Source organism: Onychostoma macrolepis, chromosome 14 (genome assembly GCF_012432095.1).
Source record: "Onychostoma macrolepis isolate SWU-2019 chromosome 14, ASM1243209v1, whole genome shotgun sequence".
In the NCBI taxonomy this organism is placed as follows: Eukaryota; Metazoa; Chordata; class Actinopteri; order Cypriniformes; family Cyprinidae; genus Onychostoma; species Onychostoma macrolepis.
In genome coordinates this window covers 28,069,438-28,090,804 of record NC_081168.1, presented here as the reverse complement: position 1 = coordinate 28,090,804, position 21,367 = coordinate 28,069,438, and the positions used below count along the sequence as shown (strand labels likewise).

The window sequence follows — 21,367 nt, the reverse complement described above, 5'->3', positions numbered from 1 at the left end:
GCAACTGCGGAAAAACCCAATAATTCTCCCCAAAGATAGCCACATATCCCTATTGCTCATTCGACATCACCATGAGCAAGTGAAACATCAAGGCGTCACCTGACAGAAGGAGCAATCAGGGCAGCAGGACTGTGGATCTTGGGAGGCAAGTCACTAATCAATTCAGTACTCCACAAATGCATAACCTGTCGCAAGCTGCGTGGAAAGCTCAAGAACAATACATGGCGGACCTGCCATTTGAACGTCTCAAAGTCTGCCCTCCCTTTACATGTGTGGGGCTCGATGCATTTGGACCCTGGTCTGTCACAAGCAGACGCACCAGAGGAGGACAGGCGGAGAGCAAGCGGTGGGCCATCATGTTCTGCTGTATGAGTTCGAGAGCTGTGCACATCGAGATCATTGAGTCTATGGACACGCTGTTGCATAAATGCTCAGGCGCTTTTTGCACTCAGAGGCCCTGCGAAACAGCTCCGTTCGATTGCGGTACCAATTTCATCGGAGCGTGCAAGGAGCTTGGAATGGACAAAACAGTGCAAAGGTACCTCAGTGAGCAAGGATGCAGCTGGGAATTCAACCCACCACACAGTTCTCACATGGGAGGCTCGTGGGAGCGCCTGATCGGCATTGCCAGAAGAATCCTAGATTCAATGTTTCTGCAGCTGAATACTCGCTTAACCCATGAAGTCCTTTGCACACTAATGGCAGAAGTGACTGCTATCATTAATGCACGACCACTCCTACCTGTGTCTGCAGATCCAGAACAACCATTCATACTTTCACCGTCAATACTCCTTACACAGAAGACAGGAGTGCCGCCTCCTCCCGGAGACTTCTCGGACAAGGACCTGTACACAAAGCAATGGAGACAAGTTCAGGCTCTTGCAAACCAGTTCTGGACCCGCTGGAGCCGCGAATACTTACCTTGCTTGCAACACAGACAAAAGTGGACAGTACCTCGCAGAAACCTTCAAGTGGGAGATCTAGTTCTGCTCAGAGACAAGCAGATAGCCCGCAACTGTTGGCCCATGGCCAGAATCTCTGCCGTATTCCCTGGAAAGGATGGGCATGTAAGAAAGGTTGAGGTCACAACAACTGACCAAGGCAATATTAAAACCTTTCTAAGGCCAATTGCAGAAGTTGTTCTACTTCTACCCAAAGACTGATCTAGAGACTAAGGTTTAGCACGCTCACTGGTTCATAGTGACCTCACATAGGTCAGGCGGGGAGTGTGTTGCCCTTTAAGGAATGTAACTTTCAAATAGTTCTTTAAATATTTTTTAGTACATATTCTCAAGTGAATATGAAGTTCATAATTACTTTTCCTTTATCTACCTCGTTTGTAAAGAAATTATATTATTTGTTTCATGTGATGACATCACTTCCTGTTTAGTCACTTCCTGTGAGTGATCCGTTCTTCATGAAAACAATGAGACAGACATAGCGTGCTCTCTCTAATAATCCATTGCATCCTCTAAAAGCATCACAGAGGCAATGCTGTAAGTTCATTGATATTACATTAGACATGTAAAAGATCATATATTAGTAATGATTTTGTTAAAAATATGTTTGATAAGTTGCTAAAACAGTTGTGTACTATTGTGTACAAGCGTTCAGTGATACTAATAGACATTGTAACTGCTGCTACAGTGAGAACAGTAGTTTATGCTTATGTTACAGTCATTCATGATGCGATGTTAGTCAAGACACTGGATTCTGAAGATTGTTGTATTGTTTCATTACAGTTTTCACCGCAAATGTTAATGAGGAAGAGTGACAGTAAATGATCAACCTTACTACGACTCTGTCTTCATTGGCTACGGTTTAACTTGGTGTTTAGTCAGAGTTTCAACACACTGCACGAGAACACTACATAAGCAATGTCTGTATTTGGTATCTGTGAGGTGACTGAGGGTCTGACATATGTCAGGAATGCTATAACAGTGTTTATTCATTTAGCCCGGCTTCCAGAGAAATATATATGTTTATTGTAATCAGTTTATTTTACAATATGACCAAATTAACCAAAGTCATCATAGTTGTATAAGACATAAAACAAACAGGGCAAATTTATTTCTAAAGGGTCATGAAAATGAATTAGTTATTGTGCATGCAGTTTTCTTTCATAATACTTTAAGGAATTGTTAAATCTGGTTAATGAATATGCAATTTTAGTTTTAAGGCTGTTGGCTAAATGTTTTGTTTTAGAAGGTCAGTGTGAAGTAGCTGTAGTAGGAAGAGAGGTATTTACAAAGGTGTGTTGATGAAAGCATATATGGATGGAGGACACTTTTCCAGTTAGAGGGACAAATAGAATGATTCACTGGAAAAGGCATAACTTTTTATGTGAAGAAAGACTAGTGCAAGTGCAGAAATAGTGGGATTAAGTAAGTTGATGAATGTATATGGGAAGTATTTTGTACGAAATAATGTGTTTATTACTAGAAATGTTAGACAGTACCAGAAATGTTAAGTATATGCACCTGCTTAAGATGACCAACAGCCTGCGTTATTAGACCTCATTTAGTAGACCAGACGTGGGATGGGACCCCACATTGGTCTAAAACGGGGGACTGAAGGAGTGGATGCCGAGCTGCCATATCCTTCATATTGATATTAATTATATTATTATATTATTTCTTGTTTGACTATTAATCAAGTTATGGCAAGAGTGAAATGTGTAACCTTATGTGCGCTTATGAGATATTAAAGAATCCTGCTTTACGCTGTACTTCTACTCTCTAAGATGATGACATCATAGTGTGTGTGTAACGAACCATACTGATAAAATTTTAGCTAGGCCTTGAAGTTCTGATAAGTGCTCCGTGTGTATGTGTGTGTGCTGGTAGCTCTCTCTCTCTGTGTGTTAGAAGACTGTCTCTGTCAGCTACCGCCATCCTGACCAAAAACAGGTGTCCGGAAGACACCTATCTTGTATGATCCCTGATCGCTGACGTCTGCCCAATCTGATGGAGATATGTTTGAAGCATTTACGTCCATATGTGGAGATTGTCTAAGTTTATCTAGGTTTTAGAACCTATCAGAATTTTGATGACTTATGTATTGACGCAATTAGCAACCTCTGTTAGGGTATAATTGCTGGTGTTTTTGAATTGTACGCAGAGCGGCCTACGAACTCGACTGTGAGTCTTGAAGCTGACTTCTGCTGATGAAACTGCAAACTGTCTTCAGTAAATTTTCTTCATTTTTGATCGAATCTCTTGACTTCTGGTCTTCATTCAACACACCTGGTCCGAGGGTCTTTACTGTAAATTCCCCTACACAACCACTTACAGCACCCTAGCAACTGTAAAAGGACATTAACAAACAATTTTCCAGCACCAAAACATTGTAGAAACATGGCGTTGGGCTCAGTGGATTCAGACTGTCAAATAGTCTTTAAATATCATGCCATAAACTGTATGGGCACATCATAGCTACCATTTAGAGTACCTTAGCAACTGAACAAACTCATGAATAAGCAATTTCTCAGCACCAGAAAGTGGTATAGATATCAGCGTGGCCTCTTTTGTTCGGGCTGAAAAACCAGTCTGTAAGTATCACCATGCGACTGTGCAGCTACACCCTAGCAACCATATAGAGAACCCTAGCAACCGTATATCAACATAAAGAAGCCATATCTCAGCTCCACAACATCATACAGACATGGGAGTTGGCTCTCTACTGTACAATCGCGCAGAACACGGTAGTATCTGCCCAGTGCCGAGTTTTGCCACTGCAAGCACCACTCACATTTTCTTCAGGAAATGTACATTCTAGTTAGGTTGGCTTGAAAGAGCCAACCTACTGATCTGCTACTTAAGCTTATTAGTGGTGCTTGCCAAAGGCAAGGCATCACTATTATTCTCTTGCATACTTATTAGTGGTGCTTGCCAAAGGCAAGGCATCACTATTATTCTCTTGCATACTTATTATTATTATTCTGCTTCTTATTCTTCTTCTGGACAAAAATTTCAATTCGCTACTCCTCATGCACCGTTTGTCACAGACCCATGACAGAGGTGTCAAATCGACCGGCTCATTGAGGAGATGTGGGCTATATCTTTTCTAAGCGATCGGACCTACGATGTTCACACAGCGGACGAAAAAGCGGGCAAAAAATCCCATTGACTTACAATGGTGGAATGTTCGTGAATTTGAATCTCAACTGTCACTTTCTCACACACACACACAAGCAGGCCCTTAGAGCCCCTTCTCTCTCTCTCTCTGTAACTCACACACACACACAAGCAGGCCCTTAGAGCCCCTTCTCTCTCTCTCTCTGTAACTCACACACACTCATTTGACTCCTCTTTTAAGTAACCAATAAGTAATGACCTATGACCTTCATAGCCACACCCTAGCAACCACTTACAGCACCCTAGCAACCACCCCATAGACCTCCATTGAAAACAGATCAAAAGGGATATCTTTGGATAAAAGTGTCATATAAACATGCAGGTTTTGCTCTTTTGACTCGTGATCGCAAACAGGACTTCCCTCATGCATGCTACACATGCTAGCAGTGAATAGCTACATGCTAATAGTGATTAGCTAAGTGTTAAATCAGACTAAGAACATACGAATAACTCTATAAATCTACATAGTAATGATGTGTGACAACTACCAACCGCTTAGCAATACGCTTAGTAACCTCCCAGTTATAGAGGTGTGCTATATCTTTTATAAGTAATTGAGTGTACGATGTTCGTCTGATGGATGAAAAAATTCCCATAAAAGTCCCATAGACTTAACATTGGCACAAAATTAGTGAGATTATATCTTTGGATCAGGAGGTCACAGAGACTTGGGGGAGGGCTCTTTTGACTCGGCCTATCAAGCAGCCAATAAGTACTGACATGACAACTTCATAGCTATGCCCTAGCAACCACTTACAGCACCCTAGCAACCGTAAAAAGACATTAACAAACTATTTTTCAGCACCAAAACATTGTAGAAACATGGGGTTGGGCTCTGTTGATTTAGACTGTCAAATAGTCTTTAAATATCATGCCATAAACTGTATGGCCACACCATAGCTACCATTTAGAGTACCTTAGCAACTGAACAAACTCATGAATAAGCAATTTCTCAGCACCAGAAAGTGGTATTGATATCGGCGTGGCCTCTTTTGTTCGGGCTGAAAAACCTGTCTGTAAGTATCACCACGGCGACTGTGCAGCTACACCCTAGCAACCACATAGAGAACCCTAGCAACCGTATAGCAACATAAAGAAGCCATATCTCAGCTCCACAACATCATACAGACATGGAGTTGGCTCTCTACAGTCGCGCAGAACACTGTAGTATCTGTTTTGCCACTGCAAGCACCACTCACATTTTCTTCAGGAAATGTACATTCTAGTTATTATTATTCTGCTTCTTCTTCTTATTCTTCTTCTGGACAAAACTTCGGTTCGCTACTCCTCCTGCACCGTTTGTCACAGACCCATGAATGAGGTGTCAAATCGACCAGCTCATTGAGGAGATGTGGGCTATATCTTTTCTAAGCGATCGGCCCTATGATGTTTGCACAGCGGACAAAAAGCGGGCAAAAAAGTCCCATTGACTTACATTGGCGGAATGTTCGTGAATTTGAATCTCAACTGTCACTTTCTTACACACACACACACACACACACGCAGGCCCTTAGAGCCCCTTCTCTCTCTGTCTCTGTAACTCACACACACTCATTTGACTCCTCTTTTAAGTAACCAATAAGTAATGACCTATGACCTTCATAGCCACACCCTAGCAACCACTTACAGCACCCTAGCAACCACCCTATAGACCTCCATTGAAAACAGATCAAAAGGGATATCTTTGGATAAAAGTGTCATATAAACATGCAGGTTTTGCTCTTTTGACTCGTGATCGCAAACAGGACTTTCCTCATGCATGCTACACATGCTAGCAGTGAATAGCTACATGCTAATAGTGATTAGCTAAGTGTTAAATCAGACTAAGAACATACGAATAACTCTATAAATCTACATAGTAATGATGTGTGATAACTACCAACCGCTTAGCAATACGCTTAGTAACCTCCCAGTTATAAAGGTGTGCTATATGTTTTATAAGTAATTGAGTGTACGATGTTCGTCTGATGGATGAAAAATTTGGGCGAAAAAGTCCCATAGACTTAACATTGGCACAAAATTAGTGAGATTATATCTTTGGATCAGGAGGTCACAGAGACTTGGGGAGGGCTCTTTGACTCGGCCTATCAAGCAGCCAATAAGTACTGACATGACAACTTCATAGCTATGCCCTAGCAACCACTTACAGCACCCTAGCAACCGTAAAGGACATTAACAAACAATTTTCCAGCACCAAAACATTGTAGAAACATGGCGTTGGGCTCAGTGGATTCAGACTGTCAAATAGTCTTTAAATATCATGCCATAAATTGTATAGTCACACCATAGCAACCATTCAGAGTACCTTAGAACTGAACAAACTCATGAATAAGCAATTTCTCAGCACCAGAAAGTGGTATAGATATCGTCGTGGCCTCTTTTGTTCGAGCTGAAAAACCAGTCTGTAAGTATCACCATGGTGACTGTGCAGCTACACCCTAGCAACCACATAGAGAACCCTAGCAACCGTAGCAACATAAAGAAGCCATATCTCAGCTCCACAACATCATACAGACATGGGAGTTGGCTCTCTACAGTCGCGCAGAACACTGTAGTATCTGCCCTGCGCCGAATTTTGCCACTGCAAGCACCACTCACATTTTCTTCAGGAAATGTACATTCTAGTTATTATCTCCTCCTATATCTTTTCTGTCCCATTGACTTACATTGGCGGAATGTTCGTGAATTTGAATCTCAACTGTCACTTTCTTACACACACACACACACACACACACGCAGGCCCTTAGAGCCCTTCTCTCTCTGTCTCTGTAACTCACACACACTCATTTGACTCCTCTTTTAAGTAACCAATAAGTAATGACCTATGACCTTCATAGCCACACCCTAGCAACCACTTACAGCACCCTAGCAACCACCCTATAGACCTCCATTGAAAACAGATCAAAAGGGATATCTTTGGATAAAAGTGTCATATAAACATGCAGGTTTTGCTCTTTTGACTCGTGATCGCAAACAGGACTTCCTCATGCATGCTACACATGCTAGCAGTGAATAGCTACATGCTAATAGTGATTAGCTAAGTGTTAAATCAGACTAAGAACATACGAATAACTCTATAAATCTACATAGTAATGATGTGTGATAACTACCAACCGCTTAGCAACATGCTAGTAACATGCCAGTTATAAAGGTGTGCTATATGTTTTATAAGTAATTGAGTGTACGATGTTCGTCTGATGGATGAAAAATTTGGGCGAAAAAGTCCCATAGACTTAACATTGGCACAAAATTAGTGAGATTATATCTTTGGATCAGGAGGTCACAGAGACTTGGGGAGGGCTCTTTTGAACATGCTAGTAACATGCCAATCATGTTAAAAACATGCTAGTCACTTGTTAGTCATGCTAGCAAGATGCTAGTCACTTGCTAATCATGCTAGTAAAATGCTGGCGACATGCTAGTCACTTGTTAGTCATGCTAGCAAGATGCTAGCACTTGCTAATCATGTTAGTAACATGCTAGTAACATGCTAATCATGTTAGAAACATGCTAATCATGCTAGCAACATGTTAGTAGCATGCTAATCATGCTAGCAACATGCTAGTCACTTGCTAATCATGCTAGCAACATGCTAGTAACATGCTAATCATGTTAGAAACATGCTGGCGACATGCTAGTCACTTGTTAGTCATGCTAGCAAGATGCTAGTCACTTGCTAATCATGCTAGCAACATGCTAGTAACATGCTAATCATGTTAGAAACATGCTAATCATGTTAGAAACAGTGGTTTGTCAAATAGTCTTTAAATATCATGCCATAAATTGTATAGTCACACCATAGCAACCATTCAGAGTACCTTAGGAACTGAACAAACTCATGAATAAGCAATTTCTCAGCACCAGAAAGTGGTATAGATCATGCTAGTCACTTTTGTTCGAGCTGAAAACCTAATCATGTAAGTATCACCATGGTGACTGTGCAGATACACCCTAGCAACCACATAGAGAACCCTAGCAACCGTTTAGCAACATAAAGAAGCCATATCTCAGCTCCACAACATCATACAGACATGGGAGTTGGCTCTCTACAATCGCGCAGAACACTGTAGTATCTGCCCTGCGCCGAATTTTGCCACTGCAAGCACCACTCACATTTTCTTCAGGAAATGTACATTCTAGTTATTATTATTCTTCTTCTGGACAAAACTTGGTTCGCTACTCCTCCTGCACCGCTTTGTCACAGACCCATGAATGAGGTGTCAGACTGATCGCTCATTGAGGAGATGTGCTATATCTTTTCTAAGCGATCGGACCTACGATGTTTGCACAGCGGATTAAAAATCATAAAAAGTCTCATTGACTTACATTGGCGGAATATTCGTGAATTTGAATCTCAACTGTCACTTTCTCACACACACGCAGGCCCTTAGAGCCCCTTCTCTCTCTCTCTCTCTCTCTCTCTCTCTGTAACTCACACACACTCATTTGACTCCTCTTTTAAGTAACCAATAAGTAATGACCTATGACCTTCATAGCCACACCCTAGCAACCACTTACAGCACCCTAGCAACCACCCCATAGACCTCCATTGAAAACAGATCAAAAGGGATATATTTGGATAAAAGTGTCATATAAACATGCAGGTTTTGCTCTTTTGACTCGTGATCGCAAACAGGACTTTCCTCATGCATGCTACACATGCTAGCAGTGAATAGCTACATGCTAATAGTGATTAGCTAAGTGTTAAATCAGACTTAGAACATACGAATAACTCTGTAAATCTACATAGTAATGATGTGTGACAACTACCAACCGCTTAGCAATACGCTTAGTAACCTCCCAGTTATAGAGGTGTGCTATATGTTTTATAAGTAATTGAGCAAGATGTTCGTCTGATGGATGAAAAATTTGGGCGAAAAAGTCCCATACACTTAACATTGGCACAAAATTAGTGAGATTATATCTTTGGATCAGGAGGTCACAGAGACTTTGGGGGAGGGCTCTTTTGACTCGGCCTATCAAGCAGCCAATAAGTACTGACATGACAACTTCATACCTATGCCCTAGCAACCACTTACAGCACCCTAGCAACCGTAAAAGGACATTAACAAACAATTTTCCAGCACCAAAACATTGTAGAAACATGGCGTTGGGCTCAGTGGATTCAGACTGTCAAATAGTCTTTAAATATCATGCCATAAATTGTATAGTCACACCATAGCAACATGGCAACCACATAGAGAACCCTAGCAACCGTTTAGCAACATAAAGAAGCCATATCTCAGCTCCACAACATCATACAGACATGGGAGTTGGCTCTCTACAATCGCGCAGAACACTGTAGTATCTGCCCTGCTTTTTGCCACTGCAAGCACCACTCACATTTTCTTCAGGAAATGTACATTCTAGTTATTATTATTCTGCTTCTTCTTCTTATTCTTCTTCTGGACAAAACTTCGGTTCACTACTCCTCCTGCACCGTTTGTCACAGACCCATGAATGAGGTGTCAAATCGACCGGCTCATTGAGGAGATGTGGGCTATATCTTTTCTAAGCGATCGGACCTACGATGTTTGCACAGCGGACGAAAAACCGGGCAAAAAAAGTCCCATTGACTTACATTGGCGGAATGTTCGTGAATTTGAATCTCAACTGTCACTTTCTCACACACACGCAGGCCCTTAGAGCCCTTCTCTCTCTCTCTCTCTCTCTGTCTCTGTAACTCACACACACTCATTTGACTCCTCTTTTAAGTAACCAATAAGTAATGACCTATGACCTTCATAGCCACACCCTAGCAACCACTTACAGCACCCTAGCAACCACCCCATAGACCTCCATTGAAAACAGATCAAAAGGGATATCTTTGGATAAAAGTGTCATATAAACATGCAGGTTTTGCTCTTTTGACTCGTGATCGCAAACAGGACTTCCCTCATGCATGCTACACATGCTAGCAGTGAATAGCTACATGCTAATAGTGATTAGCTAAGTGTTAAATCAGACTAAGAACATACGAATAACTCTATAAATCTACATAGTAATGATGTGTGACAACTACCAACCGCTTAGCAATACGCTTAGTAACCTCCCAGTTATAGAGGTGTGCTATATCTTTATAAGTAATTGAGTGTACAAAGTTCGTCTGATGGATGAAAAATTTGGGCAAAAAGTCCCATACACTTAACATTGGCACAAAATTAGTGAGATTATATCTTTGGATCAGGAGGTCACAGAGACTTGGGCCAAGCAATTTGGGTGTCCACAGACGACACCACGACGCGACAGAATCAATCAAATATCACAGCCAATCAGAAGCCTGTGTGGGCGGGCTCTCTCTGGAAGAACGAAATGGATACGTTTATAATCTAATTCATAAATTTTAAAGCTTTTTAACATCATTAAATATACATACTGAGTGACTGATAACATCTTTGTTATGGAATACACTTGTTGGTTTTGCAGTGAGTTCACAGTTTTAATGGTCATCTTTGATTTAATTTATTTTTCAAGATCTGAGGTAAACTATCTGTTGTTGCTTTCAGTATGGCTATAGGGTCACGCAATATGATATTTAAACTCATATTAGACACGTTTAACTTTGAATAAAGCATATAATCACCTGAGATTATCTACTGTCATATAGTTTGTTGTTGTTGTTCCAGCCGCGACGTCATGGAAATAGAAACCGTTTCTAAATTAGAAATTTCGGCGTGTCGCCGCCGCGGACTAGTTAGGACAAAAACTCTGATTAACATGGAAAAGATGCCTTTTATCGCGTGTCGCGTGTCGCGTCAGTGTAGTTAGGACACGGTGTTAGTAACCTCCCAGTTATAGAGGTGTGCTATATGTTTTATAAGTAATTGAGTGTACAAAGTTCGTCTGATGGATGAAAAAATTTGGGCGAAAAAGTCCCATAGACTTAACATTGGCACAAAATTAGTGAGATTATATCTTTGGATCAGGAGGTCACAGAGACTTGGGGGAGGGCTCTTTTGACTCGGCCTATCAAGCAGCCAATAAGTACTGACATGACAACTTCATAGCTATGCCCTAGCAACCACTTACAGCACCCTAGCAACCGTAAAAGGACATTAACAAACAATTTTCCAGCACCAAAACATTGTAGAAACATGGCGATGGGCTCAGTGGATTCAGACTGTCAAATAGTCTTTAAATACCATCCCATCAAACTCATCTATCTATCTAAACTGTATGGCCACACCATAGCTACCATTTAGAGTACCTTAGCAACTGAACAAACTCATGAATAAGCAATTTCTCAGCACCAGAAAGTGGTATAGATATCAGCGTGGCCTCTTTTGTTCGGGCTGAAAAACCAGTCTGTAAGTATCACCATGGCGACTGTGCAGCTACACCCTAGCAACCATATAGAGAACCCTAGCAACCGTATATCAACATAGAGAAGCCATATCTCAGCTCCACAACATCATACAGACATGGGAGTTGGCTCTCTACAATCGCGCAGAACACGGTAGTATCTGCCCAGTGCCGAGTTTTGCCACTGCAAGCACCACTCACATTTTCTTCAGGAAATGTACATTCTAGTTAGTGGTGCTTGCCAAAGGCAAGGCATCACTATTATTCTCTTGCATACTTATTATTAGTGGTGCTTGCCAAAGGCAAGGCATCACTATTGTTATCTTGCATACTTATTATTCTGCTTCTTCTTATTCTTCTTCTGGACAAAAATTTCAATTCGCTACTCCTCCTGCACTGTTTGTCACAGACCCATGAAAGAGGTGTCAAATCGACCGGCTCATTGAGGAGATGTGGGCTATATCTTTTTTAAGCGATCGGACCTACGATGTTCACACAGCGGACGAAAAAGCGGGCAAAAAATCCCATTGACTTACAATGGTGGAATGTTCGTGAATTTGAATCTCAACTGTCACTTTCTCACACACACACAAGCAGGCCCTTAGAGCCCCTTCTCTCTCTCTCTCTCTGTCACTCACACACACTCATTTGACTCCTCTTTAAGTAACCAATAAGTAATGACCTATGACCTTCATAGCCACACCCTAGCAACCACTTACAGCACCCTAGCAACCACCCCATAGACCTCCATTGAAAACAGATCAAAAAGGATATCTTTGGATAAAAGTGTCATATAAACATGCAGGTTTTGCTCTTTTGACTCGTGATCGCAAACAGGACTTCCCTCATGCATGCTACACATGCTAGCAGTGAATAGCTACATGCTAATAGTGATTACCTAAGTGTTAAATCAGACTAAGAACATACGAATAACTCTATAAATCTACATAGTAATGATGTGTGACAACTACTAACCGCTTAGCAATACGCTTAGTAACCACCCAGTTATAGAGGTGTGCTATATCTTTTATAAGTTATTGAGTGTACTGGTGGATGAAAAAATTTGGGCGAAAAAGTCCCATAGACTTAACATTGGCACAAAATTAGTGAAATCATATCTTTGGATCAGGAGGTCACAGAGACTTGGGGGAGGGCTCTTTTGACTCGGCCTATCAAGCAGCCAATAAGTACTGACATGACAACTTCATAGCTATGCTCTAGCAACCACTTACAGCACCCTAGCAACCGTAAAAGGACATTAACAAACAATTTTTCAGCACCAAAACATTGTAGAAACATGGCGTTGGGCTCAGTGGATTCAGACTGTCAAACAATCTTTAAATATCATCCCATTAACTGTATGGCCACACCATAGCAACCATTTAGAGTACCTTAGCCACTGAACAAACACATGAATAAGCAATTTCTCAGCACCAGAAAGTGGTATAGATATCGGCGTGGCCTCTTTTGTTCGGGCTGAAAAACCAGTCTGTAAGTATCACCATGGCGACTGTGCAGCTACACCCTAGCAACCACATAGAGAATCCTAGCAACTGTATAGCAACATAAAGAAGTCATATCTCAGCTCCACAACATCATACAGACATGGGAGTTGGCTCTCTACAAACGCGCAGAACACTGTAGTATCTGCCCAGCGCTGAGTTTTGCCACTGCATGCACCACTCACATTTTCTTCAGGAAATGTATATTCTAGTTAGTGGTGCTTGCCAAAGGCAAGGCATCACTATTGTTCTCTTGCATACTTATTATTATTATTCTGCTTCTTCTTATTCTTCTTCTGGACAAAACTTCGGTTCGCTACTCCTCCTGCACCGTTTGTCACAGACCCATGAAAGAGGCGTCAAATCGACCGGCTCATTGAGGAGATGTGGGCTATATCTTTTCTAAGCGATCGGACCTACGATGTTCACACAGTGGACGAAAAAGCGGGCAAAAAAATCCCATTGACTTACATTGGCGGAATGTTCGTGAATTTTGAATCTCAACTGTCACTTTCTCACACACACACGCAGGCCCTTAGGAACCCCTTCTCTCTCTCTCTCTGTAACTCACACACACTCATTTGACTCATCTTTTAAGAAACCAATAAGTAATGACCTATGACCTTCATAGCCACACCCTAGCAACCACTTACAGCACCCTAGCAACCACCCCATAGACCTCCATTGAAAACAGATCAAAAAGGATATCTTTGGATAAAAGTGTCATATAAACATGCAGGTTTTGCTCTTTTGACTCGTGATTGCAAACAGGACTTTCCTCATGCCTGCTACACATACTAGCAGTGAATAGCTACATGCTAATAGTGATTAGCTAAGTGTTAAATCAGGCTAAGAACATACGAATAACTCTATAGAACTAGATAGTAATGATGTGTGACAACTACCAACCACTTAGCAACACGATAGTAACCGCCCAGTTATAGAGGTGTGCTATATCTTTTATAAGTAATTGAGTGTACGATGTTCATCTGGTGGATGAAAAATTTGGGCGAAAAAGTCCCATTGACTTAACATTGGCACAAAATTAGTGAGATTATATCTTTGGATCAGGAGGTCACAGAGACTTGGGGAGGGCTCTTTTGACTCGGCCTATCAAGCGCCAATAAGTACTGACATGATAACTTCGTAGCTATGCCCTAGCAACCTCTTAAAGCACCCTAGCAACCGTAAAAGAACATTAACAAACAATTTGTCAGCATCAAAACATCGTAGAAACATTGGGTTGGGCTCTGCTGATACAGACTGTCAAATAGTCTTTAAATATCATCCGTAAACTATATAGCCACACCATAGCAACCATTTAGAGTACCTTAGTAACTGAACAAACACATGAATATGCAATTTCTCAGCACCAGAAAGTGGTATAGATATGGGGCTGGCCTCTTTGTTTGGGCTGAAAACCAGTCTGTAAGTATCACCATGGCGACTGTGCAGCGACACCCTAGCAACCACATACAGAACCCTAGCAACCGTATAGCAACATAAAGAAGCCATATCTCAGCTCCACAATATCATACAGACATGGAGTTGGCTCTCTAGAATCATACTGAAGGCTATATTGACAGCCTAGTGCCGAGTTTTGCCACTGCAAGCACCACTCACATTTTCTTCAGGAAATGTACATTCTAGTTAGTGGTGCTTGCCAAAGGCAAACATCACTATTATTCTCTTGCATACTTATTATTATTATTCTGCTTCTTCTTCTTATTCTTCTTCTGGACAAAACTTGGTTCGCTACTCCTCCTGCACCGTTTGTCACAGACCCATGAATGAGGTGTCAAATCGACCGGCTCATTGAGGAGATGTGGGCTATATCTTTTCTAAGCGATCGGACCTACGATGTTTGCACAGCGGACGAAAAGCGGGCAAAAAGTCCCATTGACTTACATTGGCGGAATGTTCGTGAATTTGAATCTCAACTGTCACTTTCTTACACACACACACACACACACACGCAGGCCCTTAGAGCCCCTTCTCTCTCTGTCTCTGTAACTCACACACACTCATTTGACTCCTCTTTTAAGTAACCAATAAGTAATGACCTATGACCTTCATAGCCACACCCTAGCAACCACTTACAGCACCCTAGCAACCACCCTATAGACCTCCATTGAAAACAGATCAAAAGGGATATCTTTGGATAAAAGTGTCATATAAACATGCAGGTTTTGCTCTTTTGACTCGTGATCGCAAACAGGACTTCCCTCATGCATGCTACACATGCTAGCAGTGAATAGCTACATGCTAATAGTGATTAGCTAAGTGTTAAATCAGACTAAGAACATACGAATAACTCTATAAATCTACATAGTAATGATGTGTGATAACTACCAACCGGTTAGCAATACGCTTAGTAACCTCCCAGTTATAAAGGTGTGCTATATGTTTTATAAGTAATTGAGTGTACGATGTTCGTCTGATGGATGAAAAAATTTGGGCGAAAAAGTCCCATAGACTTAACATTGGCACAAAATTAGTGAGATTATATCTTTGGATCAGGAGGTCACAGAGACTTGGGGGAGGGCTCTTTTGACTCGGCCTATCAAGCAGCCAATAAGTACTGACATGACAACTTCATACCTATGCCCTAGCAACCACTTACAGCACCCTAGCAACCGTAAAAGGACATTAACAAACAATTTTCCAGCACCAAAACATTGTAGAAACATGGCGTTGGGCTCAGTGGATTCAGACTGTCAAATAGTCTTTAAATATCATGCCATAAATTGTATAGTCACACCATAGCAACCATTCAGAGTACCTTAGCAACTGAACAAACTCATGAATAAGCAATTTCTCAGCACCAGAAAGTGGTATAGATATCGTCGTGGCCTCTTTTGTTCGAGCTGAAAACCAGTCTGTAAGTATCACCATGGTGACTGTGCAGATACACCCTAGCAACCACATAGAGAACCCTAGCAACCGTATAGCAACATAAAGAAGCCATATCTCAGCTCCACAACATCATACAGACATGGGAGTTGGCTCTCTACAATCGCGCAGAACACTGTAGTATCTGCCCAGCGCCGAGTTTTGCCACTGCAAGCACCACTCACATTTTCTTCAGGAAATGTACATTCTAGTATTGTTATTACTATTCGCCCAGACAAAACTTCGGCACGCTACTCCTCCTGCACCTTTTGTCGTAGACCCATGAATGAGATGTCAAATCGACCGGCTCATTGAGGAGATATGGGCTATATCTTTTTAAGCGATCGGACCTACGATGTTCACACAGCGGACGAAAAAGTGGGCAAAAAATCCCATTGACTTACAATGGTGGAATGTTCGTGAATTTGAATCTCAACTGTCACTTTCTCACACACACACACACAAGCAGGCCCTTAGAGCCCCTTCTCTCTCTCTCTCTGTAACTCACACACACACACACACACACACACACACATGCAGGCCCTTAGAGCCCCTTCTCTCTCTCTCTCTCTCTCTCTCTCTGTAACTCACACACACACACACACACACACACACACACACACACGCAGGCCCTTAGAGCCCCTTCTCTCAATTAAATTAAATTCAATTCAGCTTTATTAGCATGACTGTGTAGCACAATGTTGCCAAAGCATTAACATATATATATAACAACAACAACATAGATAATAATAAATAAAATCCATCTAAATAAATGAAAAGATAAAGTAAGTCAGTTAATCATGTTTATCATCTAACATTGTGAATGGTTGATACATATTTAGCAGTGAGTGCAGCTGTGTTATCATCTTCTCCGAGTAAGAAGGGCATCTTCTCAGTATCACTAAGTTCAGTAAATGATGGGATCAATGCTTCAAATCTGGGGAGAAATGTTTCCCTCACATTGTGATATTTAGGACACATCAGCAGAAAGTGTTTCTCGTTCTCTATCTGCTGTAGATCACAGTGTCTACAGATCCTCTGCTCTCGCTCTGTCCATGTTTGTCTATGTCTTCTCTCTCTGTTTCTAAATCATGGTGACTTAATCTGTATTTGGAGAGGATTTGTCTTTCTTTGAATGGTCTAATCAATAAATAATTGGCAAATCTAGTGGTTCTGTTTAGGGTTGAGTAGCATTGGAGTTTATTATGAAGGTCAAAGTGTATTTTAGAGATTCATCATGAGTGTCTTTCAGAGTTTTATCAATTTCTTTAATAATGGCTTTGGGGTTGTAGCTGTAGTCAGTGAGGAGCTGGGTTTTATGGACGAGCTGAAGAGCGGCGTGTTTAGAGGATGAGGTTCTGCTGAGGTTTCATTGGCGAGGAGGGCTTTATATCGGACTGAATCAGGATCAGATCGATGGAGGTGATGCCAGAACTGAACACATCTCTTCTGGATCTCAATGTTCAGTGGGTATAAGCCTAATTCAGCTCTGCAGGCATCACTGGACGCACCTCTCTGGACCCCTAAAATATTTTTGATAAATTCTAGTTGTAGTTTTTCTATTGAAGTTTTATCCCAATTTTAAAATGTATTATTGGTCCCCAAATTTCACTCCCATACAGTAGAATTTGTTTAATGATTGCGTGATATAATTTGATCCATGTTTTAATTGGTAGTTTTAATTGGCCAAACCGTGATTTGATGGCATAAAATGCCCTCCGGGTGTCTCATTCAAGGCCTTCACAGCCAGACCGAAGCCCCCTGATGCAGAGATCTCGATGCCCAGGTAAGTGTAGCTGCTGCTGTGCTCGAGGACTTCTCCTCCGTAACTGAACTGGTATCTGCTTCCCTGAGACCTGGCCTTCTTCTGGCCCTTCTCTCTCTCTCTCTGTAACTCACACACACGCACACACACACACACGCAGGCCCTTAGAACCACTCCTCTCTCTCTCTCTGTAACTCACACACACTCATTTGACTCCTCTTTTAAGTAACCAATAAGTAATGACCTATGACCTTCATAGCCACACCCTAGCAACCACTTACAGCACCCTAGCAACCACCCCATAGACCTCCATTGAAAACGGATCAAAAGGATATCTTTGGATAAAAGTGTCATATAAACATGCAGGTTTTGCTCTTTTGACTCGTGATCAAATGCTACACATGCTAGCAGTGAATAGCTACATGCTAATAGTGATTAGCTAAGTGTTAAATCAGACTAAGAACATACGAATAACTCTATAAATCTACATAGTAATGATGTGTGACAACTACCAACCGCTTAGCAATACGCTTAGTAACCTCCCAGTTATAGAGGTGTGCTATATGTTTTATAAGTAATTGAGTGTACGATGTTCGTCTGATGGATGAAAAAATTTGGGCGAAAAAGTCCCATAGACTTAACATTGGCACAAAATTAGTGAGATTATATCTTTGGATCAGGAGGTCACAGAGACTTGGGGGAGGGCTCTTTTGACTCGGCCTATCAAGCAGCCAATAAGTACTGACATGACAACTTCATAGCTATGCCCTAGCAACCACTTACAGCACCCTAGCAACCATAAAAGGACATTAACAAACAATTTTCCAGCACCAAAACATTGTAGAAACATGGCGTTGGGCTCAGTGGATTCAGACTGTCAAATAGTCTTTAAATACCATCCCATCAAACTCATCTATCTATCTAAACTGTATGGCCACACCATAGCTACCATTTAGAGTACCTTAGCAACTGAACAAACTCATGAATAAGCAATTTCTCAGCACCAGAAAGTGGTATAGATATCAGCGTGGCCTCTTTTGTTCGGGCTGAAAAACCAGTCTGTAAGTATCACCATGGCGACTGTGCAGCTACACCCTAGCAACCATATAGAGAACCCTAGCAACCGTATAGCAACATAAAGAAGCCATATCTCAGCTCCACAACATCATACAGACATGGGAGTTGGCTCTCTACAATCGTGCAGAACACGGTAGTATCTGCCCAGCGCCGAGTTTTGCCCAGCAAGCACCACTCACATTTTCTTCAGGAAATGTACATTCTAGTTAGTGGTGCTTGCCAAAGGCAAGGCATCACTATTATTCTCTTGCATACTTATTATTATTCTGCTTCTTCTTCTTATTCTTCTTCTGGACAAAACTTCGGTTCGCTACTCCTCCTGCACCGTTTGTCACAGACCCATGAATGAGGTGTCAAATCGACCGGCTCATTGAGGAGATGTGGGCTATATCTTTTCTAAGCGATCGGACCTACGATGTTTGCACAGCGGACGAAAAAGTGGGCAAAAAAGTCCCATTGACTTACATTGGCGGAATGTTCGTGAATTTGAATCTCAACTGTCACTTTCTCACACACACACACGCAGGCCCTTAGAGTCCCTTCTCTCTCTCTCTCTCTGTAACTCACACACACTCATTTGACTCCTCTTTTAAGTAACCAATAAGTAATGACCTATGACCTTCATAGCCACACCCTAGCAACCACTTACAGCACCCTAGCAACCACCCTATAGACCTCCATTGAAAACAGATCAAAAGGGATATCTTTGGATAAAAGTGTCATATAAACATGCAGGTTTTGCTCTTTTGACTCGTGATCGCAAACAGGACTTCCCTCATGCATGCTACACATGCTAGCAGTGAATAGCTACATGCTAATAGTGATTAGCTAAGTGTTAAATCAGACTAAGAACATACGAATAACTCTATAAATCTACATAGTAATGATGTGTGATAACTACCAACCGTTAGCAATACGCTTAGTAACCTCCCAGTTATAAAGGTGTGCTATATGTTTTATAAGTAATTGAGTGTACGATGTTCGTCTGATGGATGAAAAATTTGGGCGAAAAAGTCCCATAGACTTAACATTGGCACAAAATTAGTGAGATTATATCTTTGGATCAGGAGGTCACAGAGACTTGGGGGAGGGCTCTTTTGACTCGGCCTATCAAGCAGCCAATAAGTACTGACATGACAACTTCATACCTATGCCCTAGCAACCACTTACAGCACCCTAGCAACCGTAAAAGGACATTAACAAACAATTTTCCAGCACCAAAACATTGTAGAAACATGGCGTTGGGCTCAGTGGATTCAGACTGTCAAATAGTCTTTAAATATCATGCCATAAATTGTATAGTCACACCATAGCAACCATTCAGAGTACCTTAGCAACTGAACAAACTCATGAATAAGCAATTTCTCAGCACCAGAAAGTGGTATAGATATCGTCGTGGCCTCTTTTGTTCGAGCTGAAAAACCAGTCTGTAAGTATCACCATGGTGACTGTGCAGATACACCCTAGCAACCACATAGAGAACCCTAGCAACCGTTTAGCAACATAAAGAAGCCATATCTCAGCTCCACAACATCATACAGACATGGGAGTTGGCTCTCTACAATCGCGCAGAACACTGTAGTATCTGCCCTGCGCCGAATTTTGCCACTGCAAGCACCACTCACATTTTCTTCAGGAAATGTACATTCTAGTATTGTTATTACTATTCGCCCAGACAAAACTTCGGCACGCTACTCCTCCTGCACCTTTTGTCGTAGACCCATGAATGAGATGTCAAATCATGCGACATAATGAGGAGAGGTGTGCTATATCTTTTTTAAATAATTGAGTGTACGATGTTCGTCTGGTGGACGAAAACATTTGGGCGAAAAAGTCCCATAGACTTAACATTGGCACAAAATTAGTGACATTATATCTTTGGATCAGGAGGTCACAGAGACTTAGGGGAGGGCTCTTTTGACTCGACCTATCAAGCAGCCAATAAGTACTGACATGACAACTTCATAGCTATGCCCTAGCAACCACTTACAGCACCCTAGCAACCGTAAAATGACATTAATAAACAATTTTCCAGCACCAAAACATTATAGAAACATGGGGTTGGGCTCTGTTGATTCAGACTGTCAAAAAGTCTTTAAATACCATCCCATAAACTTTATAGTCACACCATAGCAACCAATTAGAGTACCTTAGCAACTGAACAAACACATGAATAAGCAATTTCTCAGCACCAGAAAATTGTGTAGATATGGAGATGGCTTCTTTTGATTCAGCTGAAAAACCAGTCTGTAAGAATTACCATGGCGACTGTGCAGCTACACCCTAGCAACCATATAGAGCACCCTAGTGACCAAATAGCAACATAAAGAAGCCATATCTCAGCTCCATAACATCATACAGACTTGGGAGTTGGCTCTCTACAATCATGCTGAAGGCTCTACTGATGGCCTAGTGCCGAGTTTTGCCACGGCAAGCACCACTCACATTTTCTTCAGGAAATGTACATTCTAGTATTGTTATTACTATTCGCCCAGACAAAACTTCGGCGCGCTACTCCTCCTGCACTTTTTGTCGTAGACCCATGAATGAGATGTCAAATCATGCGACATATTGAGGAGAGGTGTGCTATATCTTTTATAAGTAATTGAGTGTACGATGTTCGTCTGGTGGACGAAAAAATTTGGGCGAAAAAGTCCCATAGACTTAACACTGGCACAAAATTAGTGAGATAA

At 41.6% G+C, this 21,367-nt stretch overlaps 1 protein-coding gene across 1 annotated transcript; it reads left to right on the top strand.

The window, feature by feature from the left end:
- Positions 1-221: 221 nt before the first annotated feature.
- Positions 222-1,231, top strand: LOC131553149 (uncharacterized). Its single transcript, XM_058797561.1, has one exon. It carries the CDS (start codon positions 222-224, stop codon positions 1,161-1,163), a length of 942 nt encoding a protein of 313 aa, XP_058653544.1. The 3' UTR covers positions 1,164-1,231.
- The last annotated feature ends 20,136 nt before the right edge of the window (positions 1,232-21,367 follow it).